Genomic DNA, 13056 nt, shown 5'->3' with positions numbered 1-13056 from the left:
ATTAAATTAGAGTCCTTTTATTGAGCATTTACTATCTTGATGATTGAGCCTGGTATACATTTGGTAAAAAGATTCCTATTAAGCCGGGTGTCCACCTAACTAATTCCCCAACCTCGTTTTGAGGGCATTTCGGCTAACAGACAATTCTCAGATTTAATATGCATCCACAGCACTTCTGGTTATGCATGGCTCAAAGATCTACCAGAGCTACAAGTCACAGTTCCCAGTACAAGGAGGTCTTGGGATGACAGCACTGATGTGCCAAAATTGGCTGAAAAGTTAATTGGAACCCTATATTCCATTGTGGGGTGCGGGCAGATACCTTGGGGCCTCTAGTGATTTTAGTAAGACTGGTTTCATTTTCTGCTTTTTTTCAGGCATAACATGATGTTGTTTCAGGGGATAGGTGCAAGCCCTGAGCAAATTTGAATTCCTTCTAAATTGTACTCCTCCCTTTCCACATTCCCCTCCCTAGGTCTATTCATATTGACAATGACTCTCCAGTGTATTATATCCCCCTTTGGCTATGGGCTCCCAAGTTAAAGTACTCACTAGACAACAGTTCTCAGGTCCATTCAGCAGAGACAAGCTGGCTCAAAGCATCAACCCTTTATTTGCAAGGAGCTTCAACTGGCCATAAATGCTACAAAAGTGAAACTTAATGGATTTTCCATTAAGGTCTCTCGGCCCAGATATATTCTATTTGGGTGCAGAGACCTTAATGGAAAATCCATTCTACATTTTCTTTTGCAGCTCTGCAAGCCCAAAATAGCTTTCAACTGAAGCCAGCAAAGACAAGGCAGAAGGAGCTGGGAACTTTGTAGGCAGCCTCTGAGCTTTAAAGGCTGAGGACAGGAAGGGAGGGGGAGGAGGGGGAGAAAATTGCTGTGGGTCTGATCAAAGCCCTGGGTGGGCCAGGTGTGGCCTGCAGGCCAGGAGTTTGACAGCTCTGTCCTAGATGAAAGACAGCTTTAAGATAGTGACCCTCTGGGCACCACTGTTCCTGTGACCAATTGTTTAGCTGCTCTGCTATTAGGCACTCCTGTGTGTATGCTAATACAGGCTGGCTGAAAATGGAATAATAGAAAAAGTTAAAAAATAAACCCACACCAGCCAACACCATGAATGACCTGATGGCTCAGTGGGAAAGAACAAATAGGATGTAGAGGTGTGGTTTCAACGCTCATCCCTGGAAGCTCCAGCCTTTTTGGAGCCTGTGGTCACTTTTGGCATTCTGACACAGAGTGTTCGGCACTGCTACAAAATGGCTACTATAAAATAGCTGCTACAGCTTACTTCAAGTCATACAGTTAAGATTCTTGAGCTGTGCAAGAAGCTGTTACCAAATCAACATTTTAAAAATCTGCAGTGCCAGAGGTCAAGCAGAAATCTTGTTGGGCAAAAGCCCTACCTGGCCTGCACCTGCTTTGTAAAAAGCACATGGAGAGCACCAGGAAAGGTGTTGGCAGGTGCCATAGTGCCCAAGGGAAACCATGTTGGGGACCCCTGCTCTATAGGGAACCCAAGGCCTTACTATAGTATAACCCTCCTGTTTACTCCATTTCTTTATGGATCTAGCCATACTACCCAAGCCTGAAAGGGTTTTATCTGAAACTTTAGCTCAGTGGAACAGCATGGATTTCGTACAACAGAGGTGCCAAACTGGATTTCTGATCATGAAAAGATGCATATCTCAGAAACTAGTGAAATAGCCATAGTAGAAGGATCAACAGCTTCAGTGGACAACTGCTGACCAGGGTTGTTTGACATTTGCTAACTAAACCTTCTCCATTCCATCCAGACATACCTAAACACATATAGTTGATAACTATTCAGAAACTATTATTTTCTGAACTGAGAACTAATAGTTTTCCATTCCCTCCACACAGCCTAATTGCTTAGTTCATTTTATTCATGGGAAGGGCGGGATATAAATCTCGAATAAATAAAAATAAAAATAAAATATTAGCACAGTGTCCCTTTTGCCTCTATGATCACCTTTCCCTACAGAAACTAATTGTAAGCTGGTGCTGCTGGAATGCATATGCAGTCGTCTTTATTCTGCCTCCATGTTTCTCTCCTCTTGTCTCATATCAAATTTATTATTGTATGATCCTAAGGGCAGTGACCTGTCATGTTGTTTTTGATAAAATAGATTAATTGTGGAATAACGTAATCTGTCTGATTACATATACAGAAAAGACAGAGAGCTATTGGATCCATTCTCATTATTCTTGCTAGTGTATGAACAAAATGCATGGTGCAATCCTAAACAGAGTTACACCTTTGTAAATCCAGTGAGGCCTTGTGTATCTCCCTCAGGAAGATAGCTGAAGAGAATGAAGGATGGTGTCATAACATATAACACAAATGCAGCTGAAATAATCAGTGTTTATTTAACAACACCATCTGAGGTGTAAGTTCTGACAGCATCTAATGACTACCTGGTTGCCTGTGGAGAGACACAGGAATAGTAAGAATTCATAGGCAACTGCTAGCTACCTAGCTATCTCACTTTATTTCACCCTACCTCCAAGGAATTCAGGGCGGTATTCATGTTTCACTTTCCTTATTTTATCATCACAATGTTTTGAGGTGGGTTAGTCTGAGAGAGAGAGACTGGCTCATGATCATCCAATAAGCTTAACGGCTACAGGAGACCACTGGCAGAGATTGTCCAGGGATTAGAATAAGGTGCTAGCTACAACAAGGCGCGGACCACGAAGAACTCTATCATGCCTTAACAACTGAGTCATGTGGGCCTGTGTAAGTCCTGGACAGATGTCTGGAGCAAATAGTGGGACTGAAGCTCAGTCCAGACAAGACTGAGAAATTGTTAGTCAGTGATAAAGTCGCTTGAAGAGTAGAATTGCTAACTCCCTGGAGAAGAAGTTTAATGGGAAGTTATTTACCTGGTGATTTTCTGATGTTATTGCGATTACAAGCTTCATGTTATTGCCATGAAAAGCTTCAGCTGCTCATTTCCACACATTAAGTCTCTATTAAGAGGACAGGAGATTTTTCTTCAGGCCTGCTGGCAACCCTATCAAGAACTAAGGAGTTAGCCCAGGAGTGTTGAACTTGTTTGTCATGAGGGCCAGATCTGACATAAATGAGACCTTGTTGGGCTGGGCAATGTATGTCGTCAAATGTAATTCCAGGTAGCAGAGGTATAAACTTTATAAAGGACACAAACACAAAGATTTTTTTAAAAACTTAAAATAAGACATGCTTAAAACATTAGCGCTTGTTGGTCTTAGTGGTGCTTTCTTTGTATCTCTCCCATGTGAACCAGGAACCAGGCAAAGGAAGCTTAAGGCTCTTTCCTTCCTTCCCCAGAGGACCAGGAGGGGGAGGATCCTCAGCCAATAGAAGGAAGAGAGGCTTGGCTCAGTAGCTCTGCTGTGTAATTGAGCAAGCCTGGCAGAGCAAGCTGTGATGCAGAAAGAAGCAAGAGAAAAGGACAAGGGAGCAAGACAATGCCAGATGCTTGGGGGCCTGATTTGGCACCCATGAGTTAGGTTTGACACCCCTGAGTTAGCCTATCCTGGAGAGGGTTGCATTTCCCCCTGAATGAGCAGGTTCATAGTTTGGGGATGCTGAAGATTAGCCTGTGTCTGAAGGTTTAGGTCTCCTCTGGGGTACGAAGTGCCTTTAATCTGCTTCATCTGATATGCCAGCTACAGTAATTTCTCAAAAAGCATGATCTGGTCACCATAATCCAGATTCTAAGGCTATAAATGGTATGGGTCAGGGTACCTGAAGGACCACTTGTTCCCATTATGTCCAGCCCACCAGTTAATCTCCTTCTACTAAATCCTATTCCTAGGGCCCCCACGTGCAGAGCAGCCAGGGCTTTTTCACAGTAGCACTTCATCTGTGGAGTTCCCTCCCCCTTGAGGCTCACCTGGCAACTTTCATACTCTTTTAGGCACAAAGCAAAACCATTTATTTTTATGCAGGCTTTTAACCAGAACTTTAATTGCTTTTGAATCTGTCTAGCCTAAGAACTATTATGAGTATCATTTAGGCTGCTAAATATTTTATACTCTGTGTATTTTATGCTGTTTTTCCCCTGTTTTTATTGGCTGAGTTTTTAATGGTTTGTTAATGTTAATGATTTAATACTGGTTTTATTTTGTGAGTTGCCCTTAATAGGCGTCCTAAGAGGAGGGATGTAAATGTAGGCCTTCCCAGGCCAATGCTGTCAGTGTTACAGAATACTGATAGCTGCAGTGGATAGTTCCTGTGACTAGGAACACATTAGCAGATATGGAGAAGTAACAGAGAAAAATTAGTTCAATCTAAGTGCTCTTCTATGCTACACGCATTTTGGGAGGGATAATATGGATAGTTGCATTTGGTGTCTGTCTCTGATTACTCTTATATGTTCCACATATGCTGTGGCTTTGACCCTGCAATAAGAAACAGGTTATTAGTGTTTGGTCAAGCATGTGGAATGCCTCATACTTATCAGATAAGAGGACTATGTTCTCCAATGCCTTAACCTGCACCAGATGTGGGGTTTTTTTACCCATAATGGAGGAGAGTTTGAGGTCAACAGAGCCAGCATTTCTGCACAGAAATACATATGTTCTCATTGAATAATGGAGGGATAATAAGATGCTATATAATGTCCCCATATTTTGAGCGGTAATGTTATTTATATTATGCATGCTTGAGTGTTCAGCACTTTTCTGAAGGATCAGGGACTAATGGATATGCAGAATCCTGCTTCAAGATATGGTTTCTCCTTGCCTGACTTACTTGTATGAGGTGCCTTGTTCTTGCTGGTTCAGTTGCAGCCTTGAACCTTAGATTCCTGGTGGGTGCAAAAGTCTGCAGGCCTGGCACAGGGAACCTGTAAGGCTTCTGGGAAGACATATTTTATTTCTTTCTGCTTTTTCCACTGTCCTTTATTGTCTGTTGTTTTTGCAAAGTATTCCTTTTGTATACAGTCAAAAGTTCATACCTGGGTACTTCTTCTAAACAGAGTAAAGGCAACCTATCCCTATGCTGTTCCACTTCACATATGAACTTAATGTTCCCTTGTTGGAACCTATATACTCCTGGTGGCATGCCACATTAACTGCAGATTTGTTAGAATTCTGTTCTGTCACTGTGGCTGTGGGGCAGGATGGAAAGCTCAGACATGTGTGCTCTCTGCTGACTTCAACTGGGGTATTTTTCTTTATGCCACACTTTTTGGTGATGCACAGTTTTGCCATAGAAAGCAGGAATGAGCCCTAGAGAGGGTAGAGGATCCTTTCTAATTTCAGCTTTTCCTGCACCCATGCCTCCACTTTGTCTATTCCCCCTCCATTGGTTCTGCAGGCAACAATCTGTTCCAATGTAGGGTACTACTGTGCTGGTATAGATTCACTAAACCAGTATATCTTTTGTCTCCACTGGCACTGAGATATTTAGAAGCAATTACATCCCTATCCAGTGCACATAGCATGGGGGAAGGAACACAGTGAAACCCAGTTTCCCAGAATGCAGGATCATCCCTGCGCTGCATAATAATTCACAATTGGTCTGAAAATCCTTGCTGTAGGTCACAACCTGAAAAGAAATGAAATGTCACAGGCCACTGCCACTTTTAAAACTGCCCATGCTGTCCTGTTATGGAAGAAGCCTGACAGCCTACTTTCTCTCAGGCTATAGGATGTGGCAGTAAAGCTCTGCCCAAATAAGCAGTGGAGGTGCTTCACTGGTGAATGTCATCTTATACAATAGCATCTGCTGGATGATAAAGAGTAAAGTACAAATTGCTGTTCTTCTTTTGGTTATTTTCACAAATACTGAAAATCATGATGGAAGGAAGTTCCAAAGGAAACAAACTGATATATTTTACCTGATTTGACAAACAGCCATGAGTTGGGCATGGTATGTTTCTTCATTCTCTGGTCTCAGTAGCAGAAATGGAAGTTCACACCTCAGTCTAGCTGACATTTTCCCACACTGTGCATACTCCATGATGTCATACATTATCATTGTCCTGGGAAAATTTTCCAATGATAATCTTCTCCAATAGTTATGTCTGCCTCCAAAGCATGCCGGCATCTCATCCAAATGACTACTATACTAGAGACATAAGCAACAGTATTTTTGATAACTTAATTATTGGTATTTTTGCAAGATGCCTCCTGTTTCTGCAAGTTAGAGATTAAATCATTCTAAGGAGGTAAATCTAAATGGTGGAGCTAGTAAAACAATCTTGTGTATGGCATCTATTCCACGGATCAATTACCCATATATGTTTTTAAAATGTGACTAAACGTTCCTTATAAACACAAACTGTATCTTAACAAGATGAAGTCTTCCTCTTAGGAATGATGAATATATTCATTTGATTTATTTAATCTCCTTTCTCACAAGTAGGCTCAGGTTGCCTTACAACAGAAAAACCCATCAGCAATAAAATAATATAAATATAAAATATCATTGTATTTTCTTTTGGACTGGTCAGATGCTACATCTCCCTTCAAGCCTGTACAGCCTCAGAACAAGTCTGGGCTCTTTCTCCAACTCCACCCACCTTCCAGTAGGTTTTTAAAGAAACCTCAAATCCCATGGGGGGGGGGGGGTTGTGAATATTACTTACTTGCATGTAATCTTTTACTGTTGCAACATCTATCTCATCTGTTATTCCATATTTTTTGAACTGAAGCTCATCCTGCAATATCTGCTTATAATACTTTCGATATCCCATTAATCTGCAAGCATCAACAGCTGCCTATTAAAAAGTGAAATGTATAATAAAATAGCTATGATTTTGCCATATCTCCACTCCAAACCACCGCTTACAAAACTCTCATGTTCTTTACACTTGAGGTCAGATTCCACTTTTAAGTATATAGTTATAATGACAAAAGTGGTCAGGGACCTGCCTATCTACGGGACCGCCTTTCCCCATATATCCCCCAGAGAGCACTGCGATCAGGGACAAAAAATCTGCTGTCTGCCCCTGGCCCAAAAGAAGCCAGGCTATGTGTAACGAGATCCAGGGCTTTTTCGGTGGCAGCGCCAGAACTTTGGAACACCCTCCCAGAAGCTATAAGGGCCCTGCGGGATTTATCTGCGTTCCGCAGGGCCTGCAAGACCGAACTGTTTAAACAGGCTTTTGTGGTCTAACTGAAAAAGGGCTGCCACCGGACACCGGTGGGTCAGATCATAGTTAAGAAGTCAATACCGCCTATACTGGATTGAAATAGCGCTATAGAATGGTTTTAAAGTTGATATGTAAATTATGGTTTTATATGTTTTATTGGATTAATTGTTTTTATAATGTTGTAAGCCGCCCTGAGTCCGCTTGCGGAGAGGGCGGGATATAAATGAAAAGTAATAAATAAATAAATAAATAATAAATAAAGGATCAATTTAGAATATGAAAATCTTAAAAGAATTTGGAAAGATTCTACAATAACTGAGAGGCAATGTTATTCTCACAGTAGAAGAGTGGATATGGGCTCACTCTTCGCACCGCAAACCTCATTTTACACATGATGTAAGCGTCATGTAAAGATGCCCATGGAAGTCTGCTCTGCATGCTCTCCCTCTACTTCTTAAAGGCAAAGATTCATGAGAATTCTTCATTCCAGGTGGTGGAAAGTGCTGTCAAGTCACAGCTGACTTATGGTGATCCCACAGAGTATTCAAAGCAAGAGATGTTCAGAGGTGGTTTGCCATTGCCTGCCTCTGTGTCATGGCTCTGGTATTCTGTGGCTCCAGAGTAGCATGTAAAAAAATTATGTACAATGTACATCATTATAGAAATTTATTTCACAGTGCTGACACTCAGGGCTATTTTTGTAACATGAACTCCTTTGCATATTAGGTCACATGCCCCTGATGTAGCTTACAGTGGGCCCTATACTAAGATCCCTGTAAACTCTTGGAGGATTGGCTACATCAGGGGTGTGTGGCCTAATAAGCGAAGGAGTTCTTGATACAAGAAAAGCCGTTCTCACCCGCTCAGCGTCCACACCTGCCAGGGGGGAGTAGCGATTTGAAGTATATTAAAAGCGTCCTTGCTAAAAATAAAATACTCTCCAGTCTTTGTTTGCTTTTGTGCTGGCTGTACATTTGTATCACATGGCCATACCATGGCCCATTGCTAAGACTGGGTGATTTCACTACCGTTGGAACTCAGCAAGATGACAGCCCATAGTAATAAAACAGTCTTTCAGCAAGAGTTCAAACAACACAGCTGAAGGACAGAGATATATAGCAGGGAGGTTGTGAAGCTATAAACTATTAGGCTCAGTAAAGAAGAAGAAAAAAAACTTGCAGGGTGTTCAACATTCTCAGAAGTGCATCTGCTCTGTCTCTCCCATCTTTCCACTGTATCCTCTAGTCCTTAACTTCCACACAAAGAACAGAAACTCAGCCACAGATGTAGTGATTTTGTGGGAATTGTCAGATAACAAAAAGGCTAAATTATTATTGGCCAACAGTTTTGAAGAGGGGAAAAGAGGACGAATCCAGTACTGAGCCCTGCAGTACCCCACTGCTTACCCACAGGAGAGGAGTCCAGCTACCATGCCAGGGGAGCTGATCGGCTCTTTACAAGGATTCTCAAGTGCTCAGACACAGACCCTTTCAACTGTTATCTAGAGGACCATGAGCTTGGTCTGCCTGATCCTCTAATAGAGCGCCCAGTTCAAAATAACCCACCTCCACTAGAACCAACTATTGTAATTGAGAGAAGGTTTACCAATTCAAGATCAGTTACTTCACCGAACAATCCCAATCTCTGTACTTTTGCCGAAAGGATAATAGTAACTGAGAACTCGGATGTTTCCATGAGAACAGGTGGAGCAGACCTTCAGCTTCAGCAATCAGGAGACAGAGTTAGCTAGAGTCTGTAATAATGTCATAACCAAAGTCTTATTTTCCTTCCAATCTTTCCCAAATGCAGGATGGTTTGAAATTTTGTACCATTGCTTTCAGATTTGTCCTGATCTGTATTGTTGATTGTTGGGTATTGTCCTTTAGGGTACCTGTGAGGACTTTGCGAGAAGACACTATTGCTTCTTCTTTGTCTTCTTCCTCCTCTTCCTTCCCACCCACCATATTCCTCCAGTAGTCTTTGCAGCCCTACCTTTTCCTCCTTTCCATTATTTTGCTCCCCCTGTCCCATTGCTTCCTTCGGAGGTGTCTCCCCTTTCCCCCCTCAATGGTACTCCCCTCTGTTCTTTTCCCTTCCTTCTCTACCTTGGAAAATTTTCCCAATGGCAATCTTCTCCAATAGTTATGTCTGCCCCCAAAGTATGCCGGTGTCTCATCCAAAAAAGATGTATGCTTTTTTTTTTGTCTTATCTGTTTTTCCATCTCCAGTTTCACCTTTTCTATCCCACCACATTTTATACACCTTTTCTATCCTACCCCATCTTGTTCACCGTGTCTTTTTGGCTTGTTGCTCATTGCAAGCCAAGGAGTTGCTTGCTTGTGGGGCCTTGCAGGCCCTTGACAGCATTGAGCTTCTATGCTCACTGCTCCATTGCCCTGTGTTCTGTGGGTTTCATTAGCAACTTGTGATCCTGTTACTTCTGACCTTTCCAGCTCTCCAGTGGGAGTTGCCCAGTATTTGCTTGCTGGTGGATTACCCAGATTGATGGGACCAGGGGCTCGGTGTGTGGCTGGTGTACTGCATAGAGGCTATCATAATTTTGGGTAAGGGCAATGAATATCTGATTGGTTCTTCTGTGGTGTTGTCTTGACTGCCTTTTTGGCCAGTGTAATTTTTAACTCAGTTTCGCCCATTTTGGATCCTGTCTGTTTTATCCTATTAAAGGGTCTGGGTTTTTTATGTTTAATCATATCCCCTGTAAAGCTCTTTTACTGTAAAATTTCATTCTTTTTTTGTTGTCTGTGATACTGAAGATTATTGTCTTTTTTATCCCTATTATTAATTAACAATTGGCGTTACAATTCCATCTATCTATATTGTTTTATCTTGACATATGGGCAAATTGTATGCACATTCCTTTCTGTAAGCTATTGTTATGCCATTAAAGGTTATTGGACTAGAGAATACAAAAAAAGCCCTGCTGACACTAAACATTAAATACTAAGAGAGAAATCAGCTGGAGGTATTCACATACCACAAAGTACCAATTCAAATAATTGCACGATAAGTTGATAATTTAAAAATCCAATTTGGCAGTAATTTACTGAGAACTGTTGTAAATCATAGTAATCAGCAGAAAGTTGTTGATGGGACAGGGCCTGTTTCAAACTTTTCTTCTTCAAGATTAACCTTTCATATTTTAATTGCAGCACATCAATAGCTTAACAAAATTAAAACAAAATTTACTGCCAAATAGTTATAACTAGCCAAACACATATAATTGCAATAATATTCCATGTAATATCAATAATACAGTGATACCAAACTTTCTTGTTTCAGTTGCGGCACATCAATAGCTTAACAATGTTCTAAATAGCAGTTGTAAAATGCTCACATGTAGATCAATCATCAATACCTTTAAAAATGGCAATTAAGCAATATTACTTCATTACATGAAACTATTCACAAGCATCAGCTGCAAACCTCTCATATTCAAAGGATCATCTACTTCTTAAAGATACAGTGGGTCACAGAGAATGCCATATTACTTAAACAAAGGCGCTCAAATCACATTGCTCATTTAACCCAAATGGAAACATAGAATACAGAGTATACATCTAATAAAAATTATCATTGCTATAAATACTTGACTATAACTAATGGATTGTAGGGGTTTTTAATTAATTTCTCAGTAACAAAAACAAATATAAATTTCTGCACCGCGGGTGTTCTACTACAACTAATGCAATTCATACATTTATAATGCCCTACTTTCCGAGGAGAAGCCCTAACTATTTGAGAGTCAGTTATGTACTACTATGTCTTTGATTGACCTGGACCTTGTGTAGCCTGTCCTGTCTTTTGGAACATAGTTTGTCAGCATAGGTTAAATATCACTATGTCATGTTGAATAACCTTTGATCTGAAGAAATGACTGTATGGAATATTTTGTCGTAGATATAGAGGATGGTGACGCATAGTGCAATAATGAATTTCCGCCTGAAGGTGTAGAAAAAATCTAAATAAATAACCTCATTGTACACAAAGACTTCTATATCTAAATATGCTATCCTCTCATAATGGGTTGTCTTTGAAAAAAGGATGGTGGGATGAAAGAGTTGAACCACTACAAAAATTGCATAAAATCCATCATGTCCCTAAATATCATAAAGATATCATCAATGTATCTAAGGTATACTGAGAGCCTATATTTATAAAGATTTGATGACTGAAAGATTAAGGTGTCTTCAAAATGTGCCATAAATAAATTGATTATAACAGGTGCAATGAGACTACCCATAGCCACCCCTTGAACCTGAAGATTATATATCAACACTAGCATACTGTGCAGGAGATTCCAGGATGTTGAGGCGGTTACGAGACAAAGCAAGGCAACCAGTCCCCCCACATCACCACAAATTGATCACCTTTCCTATTACCATGGGTGTCAAAATTTTACCCATCAGAAATGTGGCACACTAGCCTGTCATGGGTGCTGGGGACCCTTCAGAGGAAGTTGAGTCTGATGAGGAAACTGTGCCCCTGCCACCTGCACCAGTGCCCCTGCCTCCTGCTGGAGAAGATCCCAGCCCCCCTGCCTCGCCCTCTCGGGTGGCTCGTGTGCGTGACCGCCTCCGGCAGGACCTCAGGGATCGGAGGAGGGCGGCACGCTCACAAGCAAGACGCTCCCTGAGCCCTGAGTTCTGAGAGGATTCTGGCCCTTCTAAGAGCAAGGATGCTTGAGTGGTAACAGGATCCTGGCTGCCTCCCTGAGCCAGCAATTAGCCCAAACGGGCAACAGCCAGCAGAGGGCTATATAGCTGTGGGCTTTGGGAGGAAGCTTTGTGGAAGCAACTAGTCATCTCCCTGACATTCTAGCATCCACTCCGGCTTGACTTTGGTTCCTGACTCCCTGACTTTGGCTTTGGACTTCTGGACTCCCTGACCTCGGCTTCTGGACCTCAGACCTGCGATACTTCTACAGTGATTCGGATTTGGCGCCTCGGACCCTCCTGCTTACTGGCTACAGACCTCGGACTGCCTCTGGACTTTGCCTGACCCAGCCCCAGCCGTGACACTAGCCACCGGTAGCATTTCAAAACAAGTTTTATTTAAAACAGATTGACAGAGATGGGATTTGTACAGTTTCTGGGATTTAGAATCTGTGGGCAGACAGAACAAAAATGAATGCAACTCCTTCACAGGCAACTTATTTCTTAAGACAGAGTTTCCTTCAGATGGCTCAACACTCACTAAAAGTAACTTTGATGTTAAAGGTTTATATTTTTATAATTATTCTAGATCTCTGAGGAACTTTTCCTCTTTCTAATCACACAAGCTTGAGGGTATCTGCCTCATTCCTTGGGTAGAAGACTCAGGTCTCTCACTTCCAGACCTCTTTCCTCTGGCAAACTAGTTATTCTCTTCTCAGTAAGAGCAATAACTCTAGTCTTTGGCACCTTTGAAGGCCCTTCTCTGACACCTCAAAAGCCTTGGCCAAGTCCTATGCAGCCAGACTGCCCGTCTTTCCCTTGGAATACTAGGCTTACTACAAGAACCTTTGCCCCTCTCTTTTTTTTGGTACACAATCAAAGACTGCTCTTAATTTCTGGGATCAGTGTCCCACCAGAGTCTCCAGTATTCAGAGCTACACCACATTCACGCTGAAACTGACTGCTTTTGTGACACACTGTCACACACTCTAGCAGGGGTGTTGAACTCATTTGTAATGAGGGATCTGACATAAATGTGACTTTGCTGGACTGGGCTGTGTCAGGCCAGGCCATGTGTGTATCTATTTAAGAAGGTAGCAGGAATATAAACTTTTTAAAGGACAGACAAACACGACTAAATATTTTTTTTAAAAAACTTAAAACAAAACATGCTTAAAACATTAGCACTTGTTGGTCTTAAAGTTGCTTTCTTTGTATTTCTCCCATGGGATCCAGAGACCTGTGTGAAGGAAGCTCTGGCTCTTTCCC

General features: G+C 41.7%; 1 protein-coding gene across 2 annotated transcripts in view; it reads right to left on the bottom strand.

Annotated features, from left to right (window-relative positions):
* The window catches only part of C3HXorf58 (chromosome 3 CXorf58 homolog), a 52186-nt gene that overhangs the window by 26134 nt on the left and 12996 nt on the right, over window positions 1-13056 (bottom strand). Inside the window, exons 5-6 of one of the 2 annotated variants that reach the window (XM_060234081.1) lie at window positions 6608-6739; window positions 5858-6087 (exon numbers count right to left, since the gene is read on the bottom strand). In XM_060234081.1, coding sequence (XP_060090064.1) covers window positions 5858-6087; window positions 6608-6739 — 362 coding nt within the window. The remainder of the gene's footprint in view (window positions 1-5857; window positions 6088-6607; window positions 6740-13056) is intronic. The other variant, XM_060234080.1, reaches the window with a different exon arrangement.

This window comes from Heteronotia binoei, chromosome 3 (genome assembly GCF_032191835.1).
Source record: "Heteronotia binoei isolate CCM8104 ecotype False Entrance Well chromosome 3, APGP_CSIRO_Hbin_v1, whole genome shotgun sequence".
Lineage (NCBI taxonomy): Eukaryota > Metazoa > Chordata > Lepidosauria > Squamata > Gekkonidae > Heteronotia > Heteronotia binoei.
Note: the sequence above shows the minus strand (reverse complement) of the source record. Positions and strands in the feature narration are given on the sequence as shown.